Raw genomic sequence first — 22,498 nt, forward strand, 5'->3', positions numbered from 1 at the left:
GCAGACACAAGGGAACATTCAAGGTTCTACAGTGGCAAAAGGCTGGCTCGGCTCTGCTCAGCTGTGGCCCAGTTGACTCCACGGAGGTTTGGGTTGTGCTAAATTAGGAAACATCTTGCTGATGTAGACTATGTCTGGAGCAAGCACTGGCGTGAGAAGCAGACGCGTTTGTAGTGTATAACTGGATACCTGTGTTATAAGGGAAGGAAATCGCCCGGGTGTCAGCGTAGAAAACACTGCTGGTATTTTAACACGTGCATTGTACTGAATCCCCGTCCCGCTGTCCCCGTAAACACCATTGTGCTTTTCATCTGCCACGTTTGCAGCAGCAGCAGCAGGGAGATTTCGCCTGAAATGGGATTGCTGACCCAGCAGCCGTCCGGACAATGGGACGGGTGCTCCCAGGCGGCACAAAGCCCCCCTTCCAGAAAGCCGCCGCACAAAGCCGAAATCCCGGGCGAGCCCCAACCTGCTGGGCTCGGCACATCGCTGCCGCCAGTGCGGGGCCAGGCGGCCGGGCTGAGCGGCGGTGCTCGGCAGGCTGGAGCGACAGCATGCCCTTGCCGAGGCGCCGGTCCTCCTTCCTGGGGCAGCAGCCCTCCAGCTCCACGGCGGAGAGCTCGGGGCCGCCCGGCCGCCGGGTGAGCGTCGGAGGCGGAGGGAGCCTGTCCAGACCCCCCGGCGTCTACGTGGGCACCGTTCCCACCGGCGGCGTGAGCAGCCTGGGCACCCGAGTGTCCCGTAGGGCCCTGGGCATCAGCAGCGTCTTCCTCCAGGGTCTCCGCAGCTCCGCCGCCGCCGTGCCCCTGGCCCCGGGGCTGGATAAGGGCAGGGGTCTCTCCTACGAAAGCTTGAATGGCTGCTTGGTGGAGTACATCGAGAAGGTGCGAGCCCTCGAGCAGGTCAACCAGGAGCTGGAGGAGCACATCAGAGTCTACCTGGACAAGAAGGCGGCCAGCGTGGGCAGCTGGGGAGCGCTGCGGGAGAACTGGGAGGCGATTTACCACCAGGTGAGCGCGGAGCGCCGCCGGCAGCCGGCGGGGCGGGAGGGAGTCATCAGCAGCTCCGGGCGGCCAGGGACCAGGCTGCCCATGAATGCCGTCTGATTCCGAGGCGAGGAGCCTAGACAGAGCGTTTAAAATCTATCTTCATGATAATTAGCATTATTATGCCTATTAAGCGGGAGAATTGCCTCAGGCGTCATGTGCATGGGAGCGATTGAAATACACCCCAAGGCGCCAAAGTCTGGGCTGATTAGAACGGGTGGTGGTTTTTTCCTTTTTTTTTTTTTTTTTTTTTAATTTTATGTCTGTGATTATTACACTGAGTATCAAAATTATTGAAAGAAACCTACTAGGACTGAATTAGGTTATCTCTCAACATGATATTACAAGCACGTTGAGGGGTTTTGTTTTTTAATCAGCAATTCAGATTTTTACTTCATTCCCTTGTTGGCTTAATAACATTTTCAAAAGCTCTATTTATTTAAAAATAGCAATTACATTGCTACAAATGAGTGACTCCCTTCCTTTCCTTTGCCATCACCCCCACCATCCCTCACTCCCACCTTCTCCATACAGCACAAATCTTTATAGTGAAATAGTGTCTGTATTGACCTCATGGACAAGAAAAATTTAATTTTGCTGTCAGTAAGGCCTCACAGGCTGATGTCCTGCTTGCAGCAAACACAAGGCTCTGTCTGCTGAGGTCTTGGTGCACCACACAAGCCTGGCTTCCCAACTCCCATCCAGTGGGAGCAGACAGGATTCCACAGACCTGGAATCTGGCATCTCACACACCTCTCCCAGCAGCGCTTGTGTAGGCACAGAAAATGGCATCACTGGGTCTTCATAAAGCCTGAAAGCCAACTTTAAGTTGCCTGGGACAATTGTGTGTTTAAACTTGGGCTAGCCAGTTTTACTTTGCATTTTTAGGGCAGGTGTTCTCCCAGAACACCACAAACATTGCTTGAACCCTGAATGTGTTGGCATAAGCTGTTGTACAAAGATCGTGTCAGCAGAAACACCCACTTAAGCACCAGCTTTTAAAGTTGCTATTGGTAAATGACATTATTGCCTCCTGAAGGGAGCAGCTGCTGAAGTAAAGGGGTGCTCTGAATCTGGGGTACAAAAAGCCATCTCCTTGAACCTATTCCCTCCCTGGGGAAGATGGGGACTTTGATAGGTGACAGGGAGTTAATCCTTTGCAGCTGCCATCCCATGTTCTCCAGACCAGTGTCGCATTTTGTAGCTGTAGACCTCATCTGTAAATCCTACCAGGATTTATGGTTAAGCCCAAAAATGTGGGACCATAGGAAAGGACCATTTAGGAAGGACTGTTTGATTTTTCATTACATAAACCTCCAGCATTGCAGTGCAGATGAACCTGCAAATGTATTAATTTTTCATCCAAATTTCTTTCCTTTCAACCTTCCTTTGTGGTCATCCTTGCCTCTACCTCTTTTTTATAAATACATAAGAGCATCTCATAATGAAATCTAGCCTGAATATCAGGCTCTTCCCATATGAAAATCAGAAAAATAAAGCCATGTAGTAATAGCATTTGTGAGTTGCATAGAAAAGAAGAGAAAAAGATTAGCATCATCCATATCTATTTAACTATCAAAACACATCAGAGAACACATGAAATCTTCTGAATTGCTTCAATTAAATCAATAAAAGAGGCATCACTTAGTGGGTTTTGTCTTTCACGGATGTGATCCAAGCTGTTATGTTCAATTCTGATTAATAGATTTCTTTGCTTTTTTTATTAAGCATTTAACCAGAAATGAAAGTAGGACCCTATCCAGCCCAAACACCAATTAGCTCATTCGTCTTGGAGCTAATTGGTAAAATTTTGCCAGCATCAACATTGAAACCACCACATATATTAAAATAATGTCAAAATCAGTTGTGGCAGAAACAGCGGAAATCACATGAAATCCGAACCCTTTTGCCACAACACATCCCAAACAGAAAAGGAAAAGGCATTCAGCAGCAAGGTGTAGCAGAAATGAGAGAAACCTGGCAGATACATTGCTAAATGTATTTTTTTGTAAATATATTCAGATTTTCTGCAGATGTACACATCTACCTTGATTTCTTTAAAAGTGGCATACCTCATTTTAAGCTTCTTGTAAAATCTGAGCACTCATTTGGATGCCAGGCCCATGGGTTCAGTGGGGAGAAATGCCCAGCAGTCATAAAACCCCTCAGTGCCATTTGCATGAAGCGGCTATGAAAGTTTTGGGGGAAAAAAACACTCAAGCAGGCACCTGTATTAGCCCAAGCACTCATGATAGGAACAGTTTTTTAACAAGAAACAGCAAAGAAAATTACACAATTGGGAGGAGGTCTAAGCAGGAGCCCTTTCCTCTTTCCCTGCTAATGAGAAGACAAGGACATGGCCACAAAGGACTCTCCTGGTCTCAAAATCACAAATGTGACAGGCCCATCTCTGCAGTGGCACAGGAGAGACACCAGCAGACCTGAAGTCCTATTTCCCTCCTGCCCTTCCTGGAATGTGCTCCAGCATCCCAAATTTTGGGTAGTTGCATTGCCAGCAAAACCAGCTCGGTGCCAGCATATCTCCTAAACACAGAGCTAAGGGAAAAAAGGTGTCAGCAAATGACTCAGAGGGTGTGTGTGAGTGCAGGATCCCTCAAGAAAAACCACTTGTGTTTCTTTGCAATTGTCAGAGCTATGGCTGCAGCAGGGGATCACTAGTGGGAGCTGAATGATGGAAAGCCACTCTCCAGCTCACAGGGTTAATTATCTGCTTGGGCAGCTGGCTTTTAGCAGAGCAGGTGGACACACACTAATTGGGACAGGCACAAAGTGAGAAGATATTTGCAGAAAAAGAGGGAAATGAGAAATCCCTGCCAAGAGGAATTAATATGACAGAATTATAGATTCATGACAGAAATACAAACTTTACCCTGTGCATACTCTTCTCCAGGCTTCATCCTGGTCTTCTTGTGTAAAATTCTCTCTCTAATCAAATGTGTCTCTTCTGCAGAATAGGAGACTCTTTACAATGGCAATTCCTTCCCAGGGAACAGGGCAGCACCTGGCAGAAGTGGATGCTTGAAACAATCTGAGTGAGTTTACAGAGAAAAGAGGGTAGATCAGCCTCCATGACTGCTCAATTACAGCTGATGGGAGACACAGAGATTTATTTTGTCTATGAGATGACACATAGTGCAGTTCAGATCACAGGAGTAAACACACAAGCAAAAGAAGGAATCAACATCCTGGACCAATTTTGTCACTGCTGTGACTGATCATGACATCCTGTGTGTGGTTGGGAGCATTTGAAAGACCTCCAGAGTTTTCCTATGGAGCTACTTTTATTTGCACTTGGCCTTTCTAGCAGCATTTAATCAGTGTGATTATTAAGGCTGGAGAATATGCAGGTCTAACAGCTGAGGAATTGCCACATTTGGACTCACATGCACTAATGTATTTGCTGCAGGGTCAGAAGAGCCTCTGAGTGTTACTTGTGATACACTCTAGCACAATACAGTGCATGATCAGTGTCTGTAAATGGGTGAAATAGCACTCTGCTAGTCATCTAAGGGTACAACAAACTCCCACAAAATGGCACAAAGCTTGGTCAACTGCCCTACAGAGGATGGCAGTGAATTAATTTTAATCATGTTCTCTCAGCCACCTCCAATAGCATAAATTTGGGCTGCCTTCACAGGCAGCTGTAAGGCAGTGTGAGGTTTTCTCCTTGTACTTGTGCAACATTACAGTTTTACAGATCATTTCTTGAAGAGGTATCTCCTGCTTTGAGAACCAGGCATTCTTTGATGCAGTCCTGTGTACTTATAAAATATTTGATATGTACATGAAGTTGAATTTCCCTGAATGCAACAGGAATCAGGAAAGGAGCCATCAATCTAATCCTCTCTCCAGGTATTACCTTTCCTAAGGCCATGCAACAAATGGCTTGTTTGCTGCCTTTGAGGTTTCCTCCTTCAGGCTCTGAGAAAGGGTTCACCATGGAAAGCATGACCAAGACCATTAAGAGTTTATTGCTTGGCAGTGGGCTGCAGGCTTTTAGCCTGATTTTAGTTGTGAATTAAAACCTGTTGGAGGCAATGGTCTAGTATCAACTATTTCCTTGTGTGTGTGGAAGGAAAGACTAGATCGACATCTTCTGATCTTTCCCTATGGAGGTGTTTGCTTTACCGAAGTGAACTTAAAAGCCAGAGAAGTTTCCACTACATGAATAATTGAACCATGAGCTTCATTATCACAGGCCACACATGAGACCATGAATTTAGTAGCAATCAGATAGGATTTAGACTTTTGTAAGAATAGCAAAAATATACAAAGCTACAGACAAAGCACAGCTAAGAATTTGAAAGGCATAGTAAATCTTGCCATGCCAAACTTGGCCAAATCTCTGTTAAAAATCAGAAGTTGCTAGTCACCAGGGATAAGGAGTAAATTCTCTCTATAAGTGTCTCTATCACTTCAGTCTGGCATCTGATCACTCTGTTGAAGCAGCTGTTTTATCCTTGATGCCAGCTGTAACACAGCAAATGGGCCAGCATGTTGATGCAGATTTTTATGAGACTTTTCTTCAAAAAAAATAGCATTGCATTTTCATGTTCACAAAATCACAATGAAATCAAAGAAAATTGGTCCTGGTTTGTGGTTAAGATGTTTAATACCATGAATATTCACTGTTAATTCAAGAGCTGAAAAAAATCGTGATCAAAAGGTGTATGTGCATCACAGAACAGAGTGTTGAAAGACAGTGTGTGACTGAAAGGAGCTATTGTTAGCAATAATATTTTCAGTTTTTTAACTTTCCCAATTTTGGCTCTTTGAATGTCACATGAGCATCAGTGATTTAAGCCTCCCAGAAACTCTGCGAGGCAGAACAGCTCTGCCTTCTGCTTTACAAGCAGAGGAGGCAATATCTAAGTGCTTGCAGCATTGCAAGGCCTTTCATTCCCTATGGACACAAAGAAGGGAGTGTTTCCTAAACTGCTGCATCATGTGTTTCAGTACACATGTCAGCAAGGTGGGTACAAATCTATCTCACTAATGCTGTGTGTTTGCATCCAGCTGTTGATTAATAGGGGAGTTAAATCAAACAAAAGAGCCCCTGGATGGAAGACTTAGATCTCTTCTTCTGGAGCTTAGCAAAGGGCTTCCACAGCTCATGCAAATCAGAGGGAACCAAGATTCCAGAGCTTGTGTCAAAGAGGTCCCTCTACTTCTGTGCTGATTAAATGCCAATTTCCCATTCTTCAGGAGAAACTCAGGCATCCTGCTGCAAGAGAATCTGAGGACAGAGGAGAAGCATGTCCCCAAAAGCCCCAGCTCTGCTCAGCTGCTCTGAAATGCCACAGATGGACAACCCAGGGTTTGGGGAGTTAGGATAGTGCTGGCAAAGTGGGTTGGCAAAAAAAACTGGGGGAAAGGAACTAAGGGGTTGAACAATGAATAGCAGCCAGTTCTGTGCGCAAATGAGCACAGAGAATTCTTCTGTACTTGTGTGCTGCACAACAGGGCTGGCTGGAGGGTGGTGAGTGACCATCTCTTTGCCCACACCTGTGGCTTTTGTGACATCTCTGAGTCCTGCACTTTTGCTGTACTCCCCAACTTTCCCATGCCAAAATTGAGGCATGTAAATACTGCCCCCCGTGAGTGACAGTATTTAAAGAACCTTTCTCCTCTGTCCAGATGCTATTTTCATGAAATGTGTTAGAACTGGATGTCTCTGAGATGGCCTATCCCTCTATCATATTGTTTGGAATTGGCCAAAAAATCCCGCAGTTATTGAAGAAAAATAGGTTTCCTATGCAATGGTGTGAAATAAGCTCCACTCCCAGCCACATGCCCTGTTTTTCCCTAACAGTAGGTGAGAATGAAGAAAACCACTTTTTTAACTCTTGTTCCTAATCAGATTGAAAAGATGTAGAGTGCTTTTAACTTCCTGATCCATTATGGACATAATGGATAGTGAAGAACAGGTTATTTCTCCACATTTCTCCTTATCAAGTGCCTTCAAGTATTACATACTTGTTGGTCCAAACATTTGTAAGACATTTGGAGCAGTAAGACACTCTCCATGAGGGTAAATGTTAATTACCAGCCAGAAATGCTTCAGCCTTGCATGCCCACCTCCAGCCCATCACCAAGCAGTCTCAGGGCAGGTGGGAACATAGGGCAACACCACTTGAGATCCAGTTGAGATTCACTTGTCTGGGTGCATCCTTGATGTTTCCACATTGCATGGTGTGTTTCACCTTGGAGGAGCAGAATGCTTTGGGTGACTTGCAATTTTAGTTATAGACTTAATTATTTAAGGAAATATTTTTTTCTGCTTAAAGAACTCTCCTGGCCAGCTTAAAAATCTGATCTTATTTATGAGGTCATTTAGTTTTCACTGCAAACCTTCATGGGTGTCTCTTGAGAAAGACCAAAGAAATGTTCAGTTCGGCTTTTCCAGAGTGACAGCATGGATCATGGGGTAACTGGAGCTCCCAGACACTTACTTGCAGAGGTGATCACTCTAAGCCTGGTACTGAATTCTGCATGGTCACCTCCATAACTCAGTTCACGTGTGACTCCAGAGCAGGAAGCGGTGTTTTTTTCCTTTTTATCATTTTATATAACCTTCCTGAATCACAACAAGCTGCCAAGTCACAAGCCTTTCAGGTTTACTTACCTCTCAAGTACCTCTCGGACATTAGAGATACACCCCAGAGCCGTAGCAATGATACCACAGTCTGATTTGCACAATCTTTCCAATCAGTGTAATAATCTTTGAAGGCTTCTCAGGTGTCATATCTATCGCAAGAGCCTAGAGGATCCCATAGGAGAAGGAAAACGACGCTCTGGGAGCTGAGGAGGGCTCGCAGGCGGCAGGAGCAACAAGTATTCCGTGGCTCCCTGAGGAGGACGACCCTGAAGAGGACTGCTAATATGGGAAGTAGAATAGGAACTGCATAAGTGCTGCTTAAATTGTATCTAGAAGGTATAAGTGGGACTTAAATGATGAAAATACCTTGAGCACAGCAATGAATTTTTCCCCTTGCAAAGAGCTGATGATCAGAATAAATGTGTTGCTACAAGAAGATGAGGGCTTAGGAGGAATGAGCAGTTTGATGACAAATTACCGCCTATTTGCTGAGAATTTGTGAACTTATATATACAAAAATAATTGATTAAGTTATGTGGAAGGAGTCACTTGAACAGTCCTAGGATGAAGGATTATTTTCAAAATCAAAGCTTAAGATACATGTGCTGAAGCTGTTCATTGCTTGAGCTCTGTTGTATTTTTCTTCTAGGTGGGTGAAGCAGTCCTTGAAAATGCTCGTCTTATGCTGCACACCGAGAATATTCAAGCCTGTGCTGAAGATTTTAAAGACAGGTAGTCCTGTGGTGACACACAGCTGGACACTTTCTTTAAACTTTGCCATTGTGAACACTTAATTTGTAAGGGTGTAATGCTAGGGAGTAGAATGGGCTTGTTTTTTAAGTAGCATATTCATATTCAACCCTGATTTGGCAGAAAAATAATGATGGTGCTAACATTATTTTGGAAGATTTTGAAGATTCATAGTAACAAAAATGTGCACAAGCACAAGCAAAATGACCTAAGCTAGTCTTAACACAGACATTGGTCTCTCACTGAGAGGCCGGTATTCATTCAAAATTGAGTTGGCATTTTATAAAGGTGAAATTCCATGTGCTTTGTAGTTGTAATTTTCAGTACTTCAGTGCCAAAACTAAGTGATTTTTGGAAGTAACAATCATTCTGCTACAGCCACAAAGTGAAAACTGCACCACTACAGACATCAGGGTGGAAATGTTAGACAAGAAAACAGAAATGGGCTGTGCTGATTTCCCTTTACTGAGAAGAATAGGAAATAAAAGAAGATTTTAAACACTGGCAAACTACTTTTTTTATTGCCTTTCTGTTTTAAAAGCCTGATAGTCATGTGTATGAGTGCATTGAGCTCTTTAGATTTTACTCTGGTGTTGTGATCTTTCTAGCTTTTTATACTCATAATTGTCTCATTCATTTACAAATAGCTTTTTGCAAGCTCTGACACAAAAACCATACTTCAAATTAATTGATTTTTACCTCCTATGGTTTTTTATCATCCCTTAAAATTATTTTTCTATCTCTCTAGCATTATTTTATTTAATCATAAAACCAAAATGTGTTAATCATTCTTAAGTTTGCCTTTTATTTCAGAAAGGTACAACTCTGAGATACTCACTTGGCTTTACGTCCAGCAAGTTACATTCATATTTTGTGTAGTTTTCAAAAAATACTTTTTAGAAGTGTCAGCTGACTTGGACATGAATTCTACATAACAAAAACAATGTTGACTAATGTACTGCATAGTGAAAGCTCCTGGGATCAACTGCCACTCTCCCAAGCTTTAAACTCCCAGCAATGAAGGTGGCTATAAAGGAGCAAAGTGCCTATGAAGCAGGTTCCCAATGAATCTGCCAGCCCCTCCAGGTCCCCAGGTTGGACAGATTTGTCACACATGTCTCCCATCCAAGGAGATTCACAATGCAATGCACATTTTCAATGGAAAGCCCAAACCAAAAATTTACAAACAAGAGCAATGCATCAAGCAGTGCTCTGGAATAGAAATTGATTGCCAAAATCTCCCTACCATTGCAGCCATGGTTTGGAAATGAGGCGTTTGTTCCAACAGCACTTCCAGCTGACAAACCAACCACAGAAATTTCCTCTTTATTTTGATACTACTGGGATTTGGTCTTAGGGATGGGCCAGGACTCTGGAACATAGGCCAGACTTCCCATGCCCTTAAGTAATGCTTGATGTTTTTTCTTTACAATTGCTCTAAAAGGTTTTTATGTAGACAAGTGAGTAGGTATTCTCATTTTACAGCCAAGACAACTGAGAAAAAGCCACCCATGGTGATACTGTATATAAATATCAGATTTAGGAAGAAACTATGAGCCTCTCCATGCTTTTTCTGGAATCCTATCAGGTTGATAACCACCATAGCACATACTGCTAACTTGGCCTGTTTTCTTACACTCTGAATTAATGACAGGGCACTTCAGGCAGTCAACTTCAAGTAGACAAGGTGAGAGCAAAGTATACTGTCTGTGTTTCTGTGCCTCTGGGACACATTTGCCAATTAGCAGAAATAGCATCATTCAGAAAAAAAAAGGTTTTACTTGCTGAGCTGTGCTGTGTTGAAGTTTGGCCTTTTTTTTTTTTTCTGCAGATATGAAAATGAGCAGCCATTCAGAAAGGCAGTGGAAGATGAAATTAATTCCCTTTATAAAGTGATTGATGATGCTAATTTAACTAAAATGGATCTGGAGAGTCAGATAGAAAGCATGAAGGAAGAACTAACTTTGCTGTCAAAGAATCATGAAGAAGTAAGTGCAGACTCAGGACACTGCAAAGCCAATGTGAGCCTGTTTCATCTGGTTGGTATCATATATCGAGTGCAAAGCAAATATTAAAAACTCCACCTGCCATGTCTGGGTAGGAGGTTGGAATTTTCCTGAGATGTACTCCTATTTCCTCCTTCTCTTTTAACTCACAGGACTAATCCCTGAGACATTATCAAATTACCTACATGTAGGTGTTAGCCCTTTCGTGTTTGATAAATGTGACATGGAATAGACACCATCCCTTCATTTCTTGTCAGACACCACATGATGGTCAAGGGGCTGCACAGTCATGCATGTGGACATCTCAACAGTGAGATCTGATGGAAGGAGAAAGTGCATGTGCAGGGCACCAGTTCTGGTCCTGCTGCACTACTAATATTGAGCATTAACCAGGTTCTTATGGAAATACCCTGTTTGTCTTAGCAAGGCGCTTGGTTCCCAAAACTGAGTCTCTCTTGAGAAGCACAACACTGAAGCAAGTCACAGGGAGAGTGGCAAGAAGGAGTGGCTCTAAAGAATCATCATCAAAGGTGCTGGCAAAAGCAGGTTTAGTATGAGATGTGAAAGTGCAATTTAACTTTGATGGCAAGGTTCATTTTATGACTTACTATATAATGAGGTTCACAAAGGAAAATTGGATTAGAATGAATCTAAAATAATTTACATGGAAATTGGGGATGCAGAGGGTGCTAAAGCTCAAAAGGGTTAGGGGAGGCCTTCCCCTTGAGTCAAGAGGTTCAGAGCAGACCTCCTTGTTTTCTAAACTTCTGATGGAGATTAGGTGCAGCTGAGCCCAAACTTTACCTCAGAGTTGATCAACAGTTCATAGCTATAGGATTTGTCAGCACCTGATCACTGACTAATTTAACATTTACAAAATGATCCAATAGGGTTTCCTGTAAGCACAGCAGTAACTTAACTGTAGATCTGGGATGGCACTATTCATACTATACTTGCTATAGGGTATTTAGCACACAAACTGACATGAGGGAGTTGGTAAAAAAGTGCCTGTTAAAAATTTCCCTCAAGTTCAGTGCAATATTCAAGTCAGATGCTTCTGCATCTCTCAGCAGGTGAGGGCTGAGCCTTGAGGAGTAGTGGGGATATCCCAAGCCCCACAATCAGCGTTTGGCAACAAGTATTGAGTATTGCAAACTTGAGAGCTTGTTAGCTCTGAGAGGTGTCCCAGTCAGAGGGAGATTGCTGCTCACACCCTCTGCAGTCCAGATCTCAAGGTCCTCACTCAGGACAACTGTTTATAGAGTCCTGAGATGATTGGCTCCAGTCATCTCTCAATCTCCATCCTGGCTGCAATCCAAAATGGTAATTACCGGAGATATCCTCAGAAGTCTGGTAACAAAAATATTGTTCCACTCAATCTATGATTTGGGCAACTAATATTCCAAGGTTATGCTAGGATAGCTGACTGTCTCTTCCCCTTCCTTTGTTAGGCACCAGAAGCTCCTAGGAACAGACAGTGTTTCTGATAAATTCAAGGCAAGCTTAATTGCCCAGGAACCATTGACTGATTAAGGGTGAGGTCTATAAAGAATTCCTGAACCCACAGGGAGGCCCCTGTGGGTGGGGAGGATGCACCACCACAGACAGGCAGCCAGAAGAGAAGCCCACACTATCCAATTTTGCAATACTTTTCCACTTACTCACTGCATTCACCAACACTATTCTATTTGCATGAAGGTGGTTTACTTCCTTCAGCAGGGATTTCAGGATTGAACACAAATCAGCATCCTTATTCATGAGGACTTGAATGTGGAGCTGTTGCTAATCCCTCATAAGGGAGAGCAAACAACTGTGCTGGTGCCTCAAAAGTAAGATAGAGCTTGAATTGTGATGGCTCACAAAAGCAAGGTACTATCCTACCTTATATTTCTTACCAGTTGTTCCTCCAACCACAAGATTTCTGCAACACTGGCTTGCCAAGATAAGGTTGCATGCAACACCAGCTCCCTGCCTGCATCAGTCTAATTCCAAGGCTGGGATTTTGCAGAAAATAACCAGTGGCTTCATCACCAGTGCATGGCAGGAGAAGATTGAAGTTGCTTTAAATAAAAGGGTAAAGAGAAAAATGATAGAAATAAACAAGATCCTGTTTAAACCTCCAAGTAATGCAATGACTGCTGTGAAACCAGAAAAACTGGTGCTGATGCTGTTCTCTGTCTATCGCATAGTAAGAACACCACCTTATTCCATCTTGATCCTCATGTAGCCAGTAAGGAGGCCTTTCAGAGTGGAAAGATGCTTTTTTCTTTACCTTTTGGGAGTACCTGAGTATTTGCAGAACCCCTTCAGCACAGGCCTGGGTTTCCCATGGCATCAGGACCAGGGGAAGCTGCTTAAGACCAGTCACAGAATAAAGGCTAGAAGCAACTATTGCTGAACTCCGACAAAATACAGTCCCAAGAACTTTCCTGAACTAACAAACCTTTCTTTCCATTCATGCTTCCACTAGCAAATCCATGCCAGGTCCTTTCAACGGTTTTGTGAATTTGGAGTGGGCACATTTTGAGGTTTGCATTCTTTCAGGTTCATAATTCACATAATTCCCATCTATTTTTTCCAGTATTGTCACTGTCAGGGGTCATTGCTTAAAAAAATAACTCACAGATGATTTTACACTACCTTTTTTTTGTGTGTGTGCCAATAACACAGATCAACAGGCTGATACAAAAGGATTGCAATGCCAGACAGTTAAGATACATGTGAAAATCTCATTAATTCTTGCATTCCTGAACAAAATGTACAACTACCTTTAAGTGTGCAATTCTAAACCTGCTAATTCTCTACTGGTTACATGTTTTTGGAGCACTTAAATTTAAAGAAGGAACAGAATGCTGCCACAAAGGAGAATCCACTTCATCTAACATGCACATGCATAAAACACACTTGTCCCACACAAGCTTCGAGGCTGTAGAGCCCCTACTGCTTTGCATATCTTGTAGCTTCCAGTAGTTGCTGGAAGGCCCATGCTTCTGCATGGTGCAGCAGCAAGGGAAGAGTTTCTAATATCCTGTAAGCTGTTAGTTCCTTGGCCCAAAGTCCACATTGCAGCTTTACTGGCAATGTTTGTAGTGATTTCAGGTCCCCGTTGTGCAGCGTGCACGTGTCAAGCACTGGCTGCTGGAGAAACTTGCCACTGTTGAGAGGGCTGCTCCAGGCACTGCCTTGGTGCAGGGCTTCAGTCTCCTTCCACCAAGGGGAAAACTCTTCCAGTACTCTAGATCTGCAGGAAGAGACCCCATGCAGAAGCAAGGCAAATCCACATCTGAAAAAGAAACCCTTCCATGCACTAAATCATTAATGTAGAGACACCTTTTGGGATTTAATTTAATTACTCTCTGTTTGTGGCACCAAAAGAGCTCTTCATTGAGCTTCTCTAAAGATACCATTCAATTGTCCAGTTCACTTTCTTTATGTTTGTTATTTTTGTTCAAGGATGTGAAGGTATTATACAAGCAGCTTGCTGGATCTCAGCTGGAAGAACTTGATGTTCCCCTGGGAAGTGGCCTGGATGACATTCTGGAAAAAATCAGAATCCACTGGGAGAGAGACATTGAAAAGAATCGTGCTGAGACTGGTGCCCTGCTCCGTACCAAGGTCAGCACTCTGTAACCCACTCCAACATCACAAAATACCAAGAAAACACAAAATCTTTCAAATATTCTGCAACATCTTTGAGGGTTGGGTGTTTTTTGTTCTGTTTTGTTTAGTTTTTAAACAGAAGATATTAAAAGATATTAAAGTATTTTGGTCCAAGTCCAAAGGAGAATGCACTTCTAAAGCTTTCTTGGGATGCACAGAGTTAAGCACTGGCGGAAATGGCCCTGCTCATATCGCTGGTATCTGTGGGAGCTTTCCAAGGGCTCTGCAATGTTGGCTAAGGAAAACAAACTTAATCAGTTGATACCTTCTGTATAGGATAAGCCACTATTATTACCCTTCTTACTAGGGCTGTTCCTCCACTTAATAATTTACAGGGGTCTATAAATAAGAGCAAAACACATTGCCCTCTACACTACAGACTCTTTGGTTTCTCCCCAATATTGTTTCCTTTGGCAGCAGTGGGAAAACTAGATATTAACTTAGAAATTAAAAGTGTTGAGAATAGCCATTCCCTTTAAATATGGGTTCTCTTCTCCTGAGGCTGAGGCTGAGACAGCCTTTTAATACAGCTTTTTCTCTGTCATGAAGGATACTCATTTTCCAAAGCAAGTATTTTGGCGCAGCTGAAGCATTAAGTTCAGTGAATAATCCTGTATGTTAGAAGCCATCTCATTCTGAGCTGGCTCTTACAGCAGAGCATGACAGAGTAAATCAGGAGAGCAATGAAGATGATGAAGGGTCTTGAGGGGAACCCTGGTGAGGAGCGGCTGAGGTCACTTGGTTTGTTCAGTCTGGAGAAGAGGAGATTGAGGGGAGACCTCACTGCACACTGCAACTTCCTCGTGAGGGGAAAAGGAGGGGCAGGCACTGATCTCTTCTCTGTGTTGACCAGTGACAGGGCTAAAGGGAATGGCCTGAAGTTGTGTCAGGGGAGGTTTGAGCTGGATATCAGGAAAGGTTCCTCACCCAGAGGGTGGTAGGGCACTGGAACAGGCTCCCCAGGGAAGTGGTCACAGCACCAGCCTGACAGAGTTCAAGGAGCATTTGGACAACACTCTCAGGCACATGGTGTGACTCTTGGGTATGATCCTGTGCAGAGCCAAGAGTTGGATGCAATGATCCTTGTGGGCTCCTTCCAAATCAGCATATTCTGTAATACTGTGAAATCATAAGTGCAGCAGTGCTGTTGAAATACTTAGCAAAACCATATAAATATATCCCCCCTGTTTCTAGGAAAAGAGCTGCCATGAGAGGTGTAGGGGGTATTGAAGGCATACAGTAAGAAAAAACAACAAAACCAAGAAATATGTTTGCATATTTCATATGCAACATATGTTCACATATTTCATATGTAAACACATGTGCAAGCTCTGAGTTAATTTTCAAAATAAAGAAGAAAAATCCTGTGACAACAGTGATACCAAAAGTGCTAGGAAACATACAAGAAGCCAAGCAGAAGGGGTTATTCCAGAGGTCCCATCAAGTCTATGAAAATTCCAGACATATTAAGTTTTCATAAAGTTTTTCTTCGTAAAGTTAGTCTGTGGAGCCTGATTTTGAGCTCATATAGTCCAAAGGAAGTAAGTGACACATTAATAAACTACATGAGCCTGGAGAGTGCCTCCATGGAAAGCACATGTAGCCCTGAAAAGCTAGGGCATCCTCAGTAGCTTCTTGAGCTTTCCCCAGAAAAATCAATTCCTGGCCCACTGCCAGGTTTCTCCAAAATTAGCATGACTCTGATGGCACCAAATTCTTCAGTGTTCCCACTCCCCTGTCCTGCTTGTTCCTCATTCTTTTCCTCCTGTGCAAAAACACCCTTACAATTTCTTTCTTCCTATTTCTTTCATACCTTCAATATCTGGTCTTTTAGCTGCTCAGAGATACCATTTTGGGAGAAACTTGACAGCTCCTAGTACACTGTTCTATCATGTCTTTGATACGCAGCCCACCGATACTCAGCCATCTTACTACTTTCAGTTGTTCCTGTTTTGGTTGGTTTTTTTAATGGAACAAAGAAACAGAATATCACAGATTTCTGGAGCAATCAGTTCTGGTTCTGCACAGGTTCTGGTAAGACACTTCAGGGACTTTTTTCACAAATTAAACCCAGACAATTCAGTTTTGTGTCCCTTACCTCCTACAGCAACAGATCAGATTACTACTATGTATACAGATGACAAGAGTTCAGCTTTACCAGCTAAGCTTGTGGTTTTAAATCATCTTTTGTGGTTAAGTTGTATCATTTGGTTATCCACACAGTGAAAAACTTCCTCTTGCTCTTTTGTGACATCACAGGAGGGAGGGCAGTTCCCTGCACTCCTTGGCTTTTCATTACCAATTTTTTCAGTGTCTCTCTGTGAGGTTTTCCTTGGCCCCTAATATTTTAATTTCCTTTTTCTGCACCTACTCTCTGGTGTACCTGTGACCAGCTCAGACCAAGGTGTTTCAAATTATATCCTAGCACTGAGTTAGACTTGATGGCACTACTTTAGTATTTTTGCTATTTTCTGACTAATTACCTTACCTCATTTGCTTTGCCTTGTTACTGCATTTGAGCAGTATTGGCTCAATTTTTCAAGGATATTTAGGCACCAAAACACACCAATTTACATTCATACCTAATGGGGTTTCACATGAGCCTTTTTTAGATGAGTAACCTCAAAACTCAAGTCCATTGGTTTCACCTATGCACATTTTTGTCTGTAGTGGTCAAAATCTTTCCCCAAATTGACACAAGTAATTCAAACCCTTGCAAAATATGCATGCTATTTAATTTTTTTTTTTTTTCCTGGCAAGATACTTTACTTACTGATGTGCTGTTCATTCATGTAGTTTGATTCCAAACATCCACCCCTGCTCATTGCTAATCTGTCATCCATAAATCCTTCTAATTCATGCTTTATTCCCAATGCAGTAGACCTTGAGGCATCAAGCTGTTAAGCTTCTGTCTTACTGGAACTAGACCTCCATTTTCATCTTCATGTTCTGTCTCTTGAACAGCTGTTGATCCATGAAGAAGTTCTGCCCTGAGCATACAAACACGCAGCTTTCTTAGTTGACCACATAAAAAGTTCTGAAAAATTTTGTGAATTATGCCAGTTGTTTATCCCTTTTTTGCTACTTTGCTAAAACTTTCCAACAATACTCAAGAGCTTTTCAAAGTAACTTTATTTAGATACCACACTGGTCAACTCTGGGTGTTGGTGTTCCATTCCTAACCATTTTTTCATTATCTGGATTCCATGAAAAGCAGACCAATAAGGAATTCTGCACTCATGCACAATGCTTGACTCGGAGCTGTACAGATGTTCAAAATCCACAGATTCCTAGGAAACTCAAGCACTGACATGATAAAGACTTAGGAATATGATTTAATCCTCTCCCTCCATTAATCCAATTTTTTGTGGTCACCATATGTATAGCCATCCCCATATAGAGCATCTCAGGAACAGGAAAGGTCCCCAGAAAACATGAATTACCTAGTGAAGAGGATACGCAGACTACTTCTGCACTTCTCCACAAATGGAACCCCAAAGCTGAGGCCAAGTGTCATGCCCATCAGCACCCCACACATGGACACTTGGGGCTGATAACCTTGTAAGGAGGGTGGGGAAACCTCTCATGTCCCAAAAGTTTTAGAGCACATTCAGTGTGTCCTCCTCAATGTTTAGGATCTGATGCAGCCATCTCCATCTACTCCATCTGCCTGTTCTCTTGTTCACAACTCTACGGGCAGGTTCACAGTTCCTGGAAGGGTTTCAATGCCACTTGTGGGGACGGCAAGCTGGACTTATCGGTAGCATTTGGGCCACCAGCAGGGTAAATGCAAAAGCCAGGCTTCAGGTAATGAATGTAGGCTGTAAATAGGGATGCAAAGGCACCTTCTCTTCCCTGTGTATCTCTTTAAAAAGAGTCATTTGCAGTCCTCATAGCCCAAGAAGGTGCAGACTACTCTCTCAGCACAATTTAGGAGACACAATTCACTGAAGAGTGGCAGGTCCTTGATCACTGGTTTACCAGGAATAGTCAGGTAGAATTATGTCTCTCTGAAGCACAAGCCCAAACAAAGCATTTCCAGAAAACAAAGGCTCTTTGCAATTTGCTGGAAAGGACAGGTTTGGTGCTTGGATTGAAATTCAGCCCTCTGCAACACAGGTTCTTAAATCTAAATTTCTGTTTGAGACTTAACTGGTCTTAAATGACCAGTCTTAACTGGTCTTAAATGACCTTTTTCCTCTGAGGCTATTTCATTCACAATGTGCAAGGTCTGGGCTTCACATGGTAATACAAAAAAAAAAACAACAAAAAAAAACCTACCTATTTTGGGTGGATGGTCCTAGATTTTTTAAAATTCAATCTTACTTTTAAAAAGAAAAGAAAATCAGAGCAGGGTCAAGATGAAGTTTCAGAGTGGGATGGAAGTATTTTGCATAGTTTAATTTTAGCATCAGCCACAAGAAATGTAGGTTTTGACTGAAGCACTGTATTTTCTAGAGAGCCCAGCTCTGGGCTGAAAAACATTGATCTCAGCCCTTATTAAAAAGTACAGAAATTCTATTTTTACTAAGGTATTTTTTCCTTCACCTATTTTCAAGGAACCTGAATAAACACATATAAAATCCCCCAAGCCATAAGAGCAGGAAATAGCATAATTAACTTAGGACTTAATTAACAGGAATTTTTTTTTGATCCCTGTGATATGATTTGCTCTCTGACTCATAGAATCTTATGTGCAAAATTAAGGGGTGAGTAGTTCTGAAGACACACAACTTTTTAAGAAATCTTATAGTATGGTTATAAAATGAACAATTACAGCAATGTTTTCTCTTTAGAGATAATCTTAAACATACAAGTATGAATTCTGAACAGCTGTTGTTGACACAGATAACATAAATATGCTCATATGCATAAGCCATTTTACAGTAAATGCCTAGAAAATATGATAATTTTGACACTAAGAAGTATCCAGAATTATTCAACCAAGGGATTTAATGCACAGGAATCAAACTTATAGTCAGAATTGCCACAGACTGTGAAGATATTACTGTCAGTTTGGTCTGTAAGGAAGCTAGACCATAACTTGCGTAGGTTGTGATGACAGTCGCCTTCTTTCACCAGCAACAGGCTGAGACGATGGCTGCCGTGCGAACCCAGGAGGAAGAGCTGGTGGAGGGCCTCAGAACCGAGTTCCATGAAATTGCCTGCAAAATACAGAGCTTGCAAGCAGAAACTGAATCTTTGAGAACCTTGGTAAGGAAAGCTGGGTTTTCAGTGGGTGTATTCTCTGCGAACTCAATGCATCTTCTGAGGGGAACATTCCTGGTTTGGGATGCAGATTTAAGAATGAATCCCATTTTCCACCAGATACTGTTTCTAGAGGTACCAGACATTTCTGGACTCCTCTTGATTGAAATAGTGTTCTAAGTGTACCACATTTGACAACCAGGCTCCAAATTTCCATCTTCAGTGTATTTGTACTCAGTCTCACCAAGATTGCTTGGTAGTGTAGTATAGACAATGTGAGGAATATCTGCACCTTGTAAAAGTGCAGATATTCAACTTTTGTAATGATAATACCTAATATCAAGGTAAAAGAAAGGATTTCTCAAAATATACATATAGTCAATAGAGATATTGGCCAAACCTGAATAAAAATCACTATGAAGCACATGGAAATTGACTGATTTATTGTCTGCTGTCCTGCCCTTGCAGAAGAGGGGTCTGGAGAACTCTTTATATGATGCCAAGCACTGGCACGACATCGAACTGCAGAACCTAGGCTCTGTCATTTCCAAGCTGGAGGCAGAGATGGGAGAAATCAAAGTAGAAACCGAGCAGCAGCAGAGGGATCGTGAAAATCTGCTGACTAGCAAACAGCAGCTGGAGAAAGACATTGCTGCATATCACTGCCTCCTGGATGGAGAGCAAAGCAGGTACTTGTCCTTAAAAGGGTGGAGAACATGCTCCCTGGGAAGGGCTTGTGAGGATGCTGGAAGCAGGACTGGGGTGCTTCTCATGTTTCATAAGGCTGGCTGGCAGATCATGAGGTTTGGAGAAGCTGCCAAAGGGGGAGAACACACCAAATCCCATCAAACAGAGACTCATAATGTATTGGAAATGGGTACTTGGGTACTTTCCACCACTACTACAGAAGGACATGGTTTGGGAACATGCCATGAGTTTCACTTCTCTGGAGGTTTGAGATGTGATATTAAAAAACTACTACAAGGGGCTACATTAGTGGCTGCAAAGTAGATGTGTTGTTTTTTCTTGATTTGAATACATTATGCCATCCCTCTTCCTCCCTCAATACAGTCTGAGTATTATAGCTGAGATCTTGGGAAAACTCACTTTCTACGCTTGTAACTTTGCCCTGAAGTCCAAGGACAGAATCTGGACCGCTGACTGTACCTTTTGTGAAGAAATGTGGTTCTGACTCTTAAGATTTTTCCTCTGGGAATAACCTGTAAACACCTTTACAGTGGTTGGGTTGCTTGGTTGGGCTTTCCTAAAATCCTTAATCCCTCCTAGCCATGGGAACCTCTGAGAATCTGATCCACAGATTTTGACTTGCTCTTCTGCTCAGGACAGGGAGAATTTTAAAGTAAACAAATCTTGCTGAAGCTGGTGAGATTTCACCAGATTTCACCGAGGATAGGACTTAGTTCAGCAATTTTCCTATTTCTAGTAAAATTTTATCTTTTTTTTTTTATTTTGACTTTCAGCTGATTATTACTCCTAGCCCACAGAAGATCATTGCCATTAAAGCAAAAGATGTCACTGCCAATTATGTTCGTGGAAGCTAAAAACCCATCAAAGCAGCCTGCTTTATTCAGTTTGATTCAACAATCAAAGTAGGTTGTAGCTTGAACAACTTTATTAGACCCTCTTCATATAATTGCTTTGCTTACAGATTTCAATTTACTCATGGTGTTAAAATTATAATAAAAATAAAGAATATCAAGCTTTTGTTTCATTTTTTATTTCCTTCCAGTATTTTTTTGCGATAGCTGGAGGGGTTTGGATTAAGAATATCAACTCTCCACTTCCCACCAAGTAAACTCTTTCTTTTCACAGTACAAATATATCAAGACTGAGCTACCCTTCCACACAGCACCCAGATGGAGATGATGAGTGCTCTGTTGTGTCACAAGACCATCAGCTCAGTAGCGTGAAATCTAATTCAAATAATGCCAAAGGAGTTTAAGTGCACTGTTAACTCAACGTGAATAATTTTGTAATATGTAAACCAGCAGAATCATTAATCTAAGCATCCTAACAGTACCTTACAAACACATTTTTAAGTCTAGACTAAGCTTCTGGAAAAGATGAAGGTGCAGGAGCAACAGCAGTTCTACCTGCATGAAGGTTACATCCTTTTACTGTATAGTGAAAGTCCAAGCCAGGGTATCAGTTTGTGAAAATTTGACACTTTTTGATATATTGATCTATTTTTATATTTGTTTTTATATGGTTGCTGTTTCTTAATATCACTTCCCTCCAAGCCAGGTCAGCCACACTTCCTTTGAACAGGAATCCACATAGCATCAACCTGATGGCTAACCTTAGGTCGCTGCCTGTATTTTGATGGCATCATGAGGGAAAAGATTTCTCTATCTTTCACTTTTGACTTTCTTGAATATTTTAAACATCGATAACCTCATTGTATTGCATGTGCAGTATGGTTACATAAAATGCCAAGATGGAGCTTGCATTTTGAGAGAAACATAATGAACCTTAGCTCCTATCACTCAAAATTTTAGGCAGGTGGTTGGCTTTCCTTCATAGGTTTCCACACAGCGATGAAGTTAACCATACATGTGTTTGTTGGATTGGGACTTCACAAGACCAACAGTTACACTAGATGACAACACAGTTCATTGAATGGACTCAAAGACTACTGAGAAATGGCATATATTAGAGAACACAGTGGCATACAGCACATATGAGAGGAAGACTTTAGATATTTCAATTTTCAATTGAAACATTAGCTAAAAAAGCTACTTAGATTGTAATGACTGAAAATCAAATACTCTCTAAATCCACTAAACTTGATCCACCAGTGAATTACAGGAATAGGGACACAAGTGTTGTCATGCCTTTACTTGTACATTCCCACACACAGGAAAAATCCTTCCTGATGCAGCTGCCTGATAAAAGATCTTTCATTTAATCTCTGCAGAAAGTCCATCTGGCATATACCACCTGCAAGATTTTGATAAAAAATTACTGGATTAAAAGATTATCCAACAACAACCAAAATAAATATAAAGGCAGACGATGGCAGATTCTGGGTTTATTTCCTCATATAATGTAGGCTCCTCAGAGCAGCAATAATACCTTTTTATGCATTGATGCAGACAGAAGTTACCAAGCTGATACTCCATCAAGGACAGTGATGATGAGAGAAAATACACACAACAGTGATACAAGAAATTAGATGGCACACACCC

General features: G+C 42.1%; 1 protein-coding gene across 4 annotated transcripts; it reads left to right on the forward strand.

The window, feature by feature from the left end:
* Positions 1–497: 497 nt before the first annotated feature.
* Positions 498–21,009, forward strand: BFSP2 (beaded filament structural protein 2). 4 transcript variants are annotated; one of them, XM_021531285.4, is made up of 7 exons: positions 498–1,010; positions 8,315–8,397; positions 10,247–10,403; positions 13,875–14,036; positions 19,164–19,295; positions 19,758–19,978; positions 20,771–21,009. In XM_021531285.4, the coding sequence occupies exons 1-7, from the start codon at positions 555–557 to the stop codon at positions 20,772–20,774; spliced, it is 1,215 nt and encodes a 404-aa protein (XP_021386960.3). In that variant the 5' UTR covers positions 498–554; the 3' UTR covers positions 20,775–21,009. The 4 variants fall into 4 exon arrangements, with proteins under 4 accessions (XP_021386960.3, XP_085429394.1, XP_077642971.1 ...); XM_085573268.1 differs by having other exon boundaries at positions 19,758–21,009; XM_077786845.2 differs by lacking the exon at positions 13,875–14,036.
* The last annotated feature ends 1,489 nt before the right edge of the window (positions 21,010–22,498 follow it).

This window comes from Lonchura striata, chromosome 2 (genome assembly GCF_050655825.1).
Source record: "Lonchura striata isolate lonStrDom1 chromosome 2, ASM5065582v1, whole genome shotgun sequence".
NCBI classification, from domain to species: domain Eukaryota; kingdom Metazoa; phylum Chordata; class Aves; order Passeriformes; family Estrildidae; genus Lonchura; species Lonchura striata.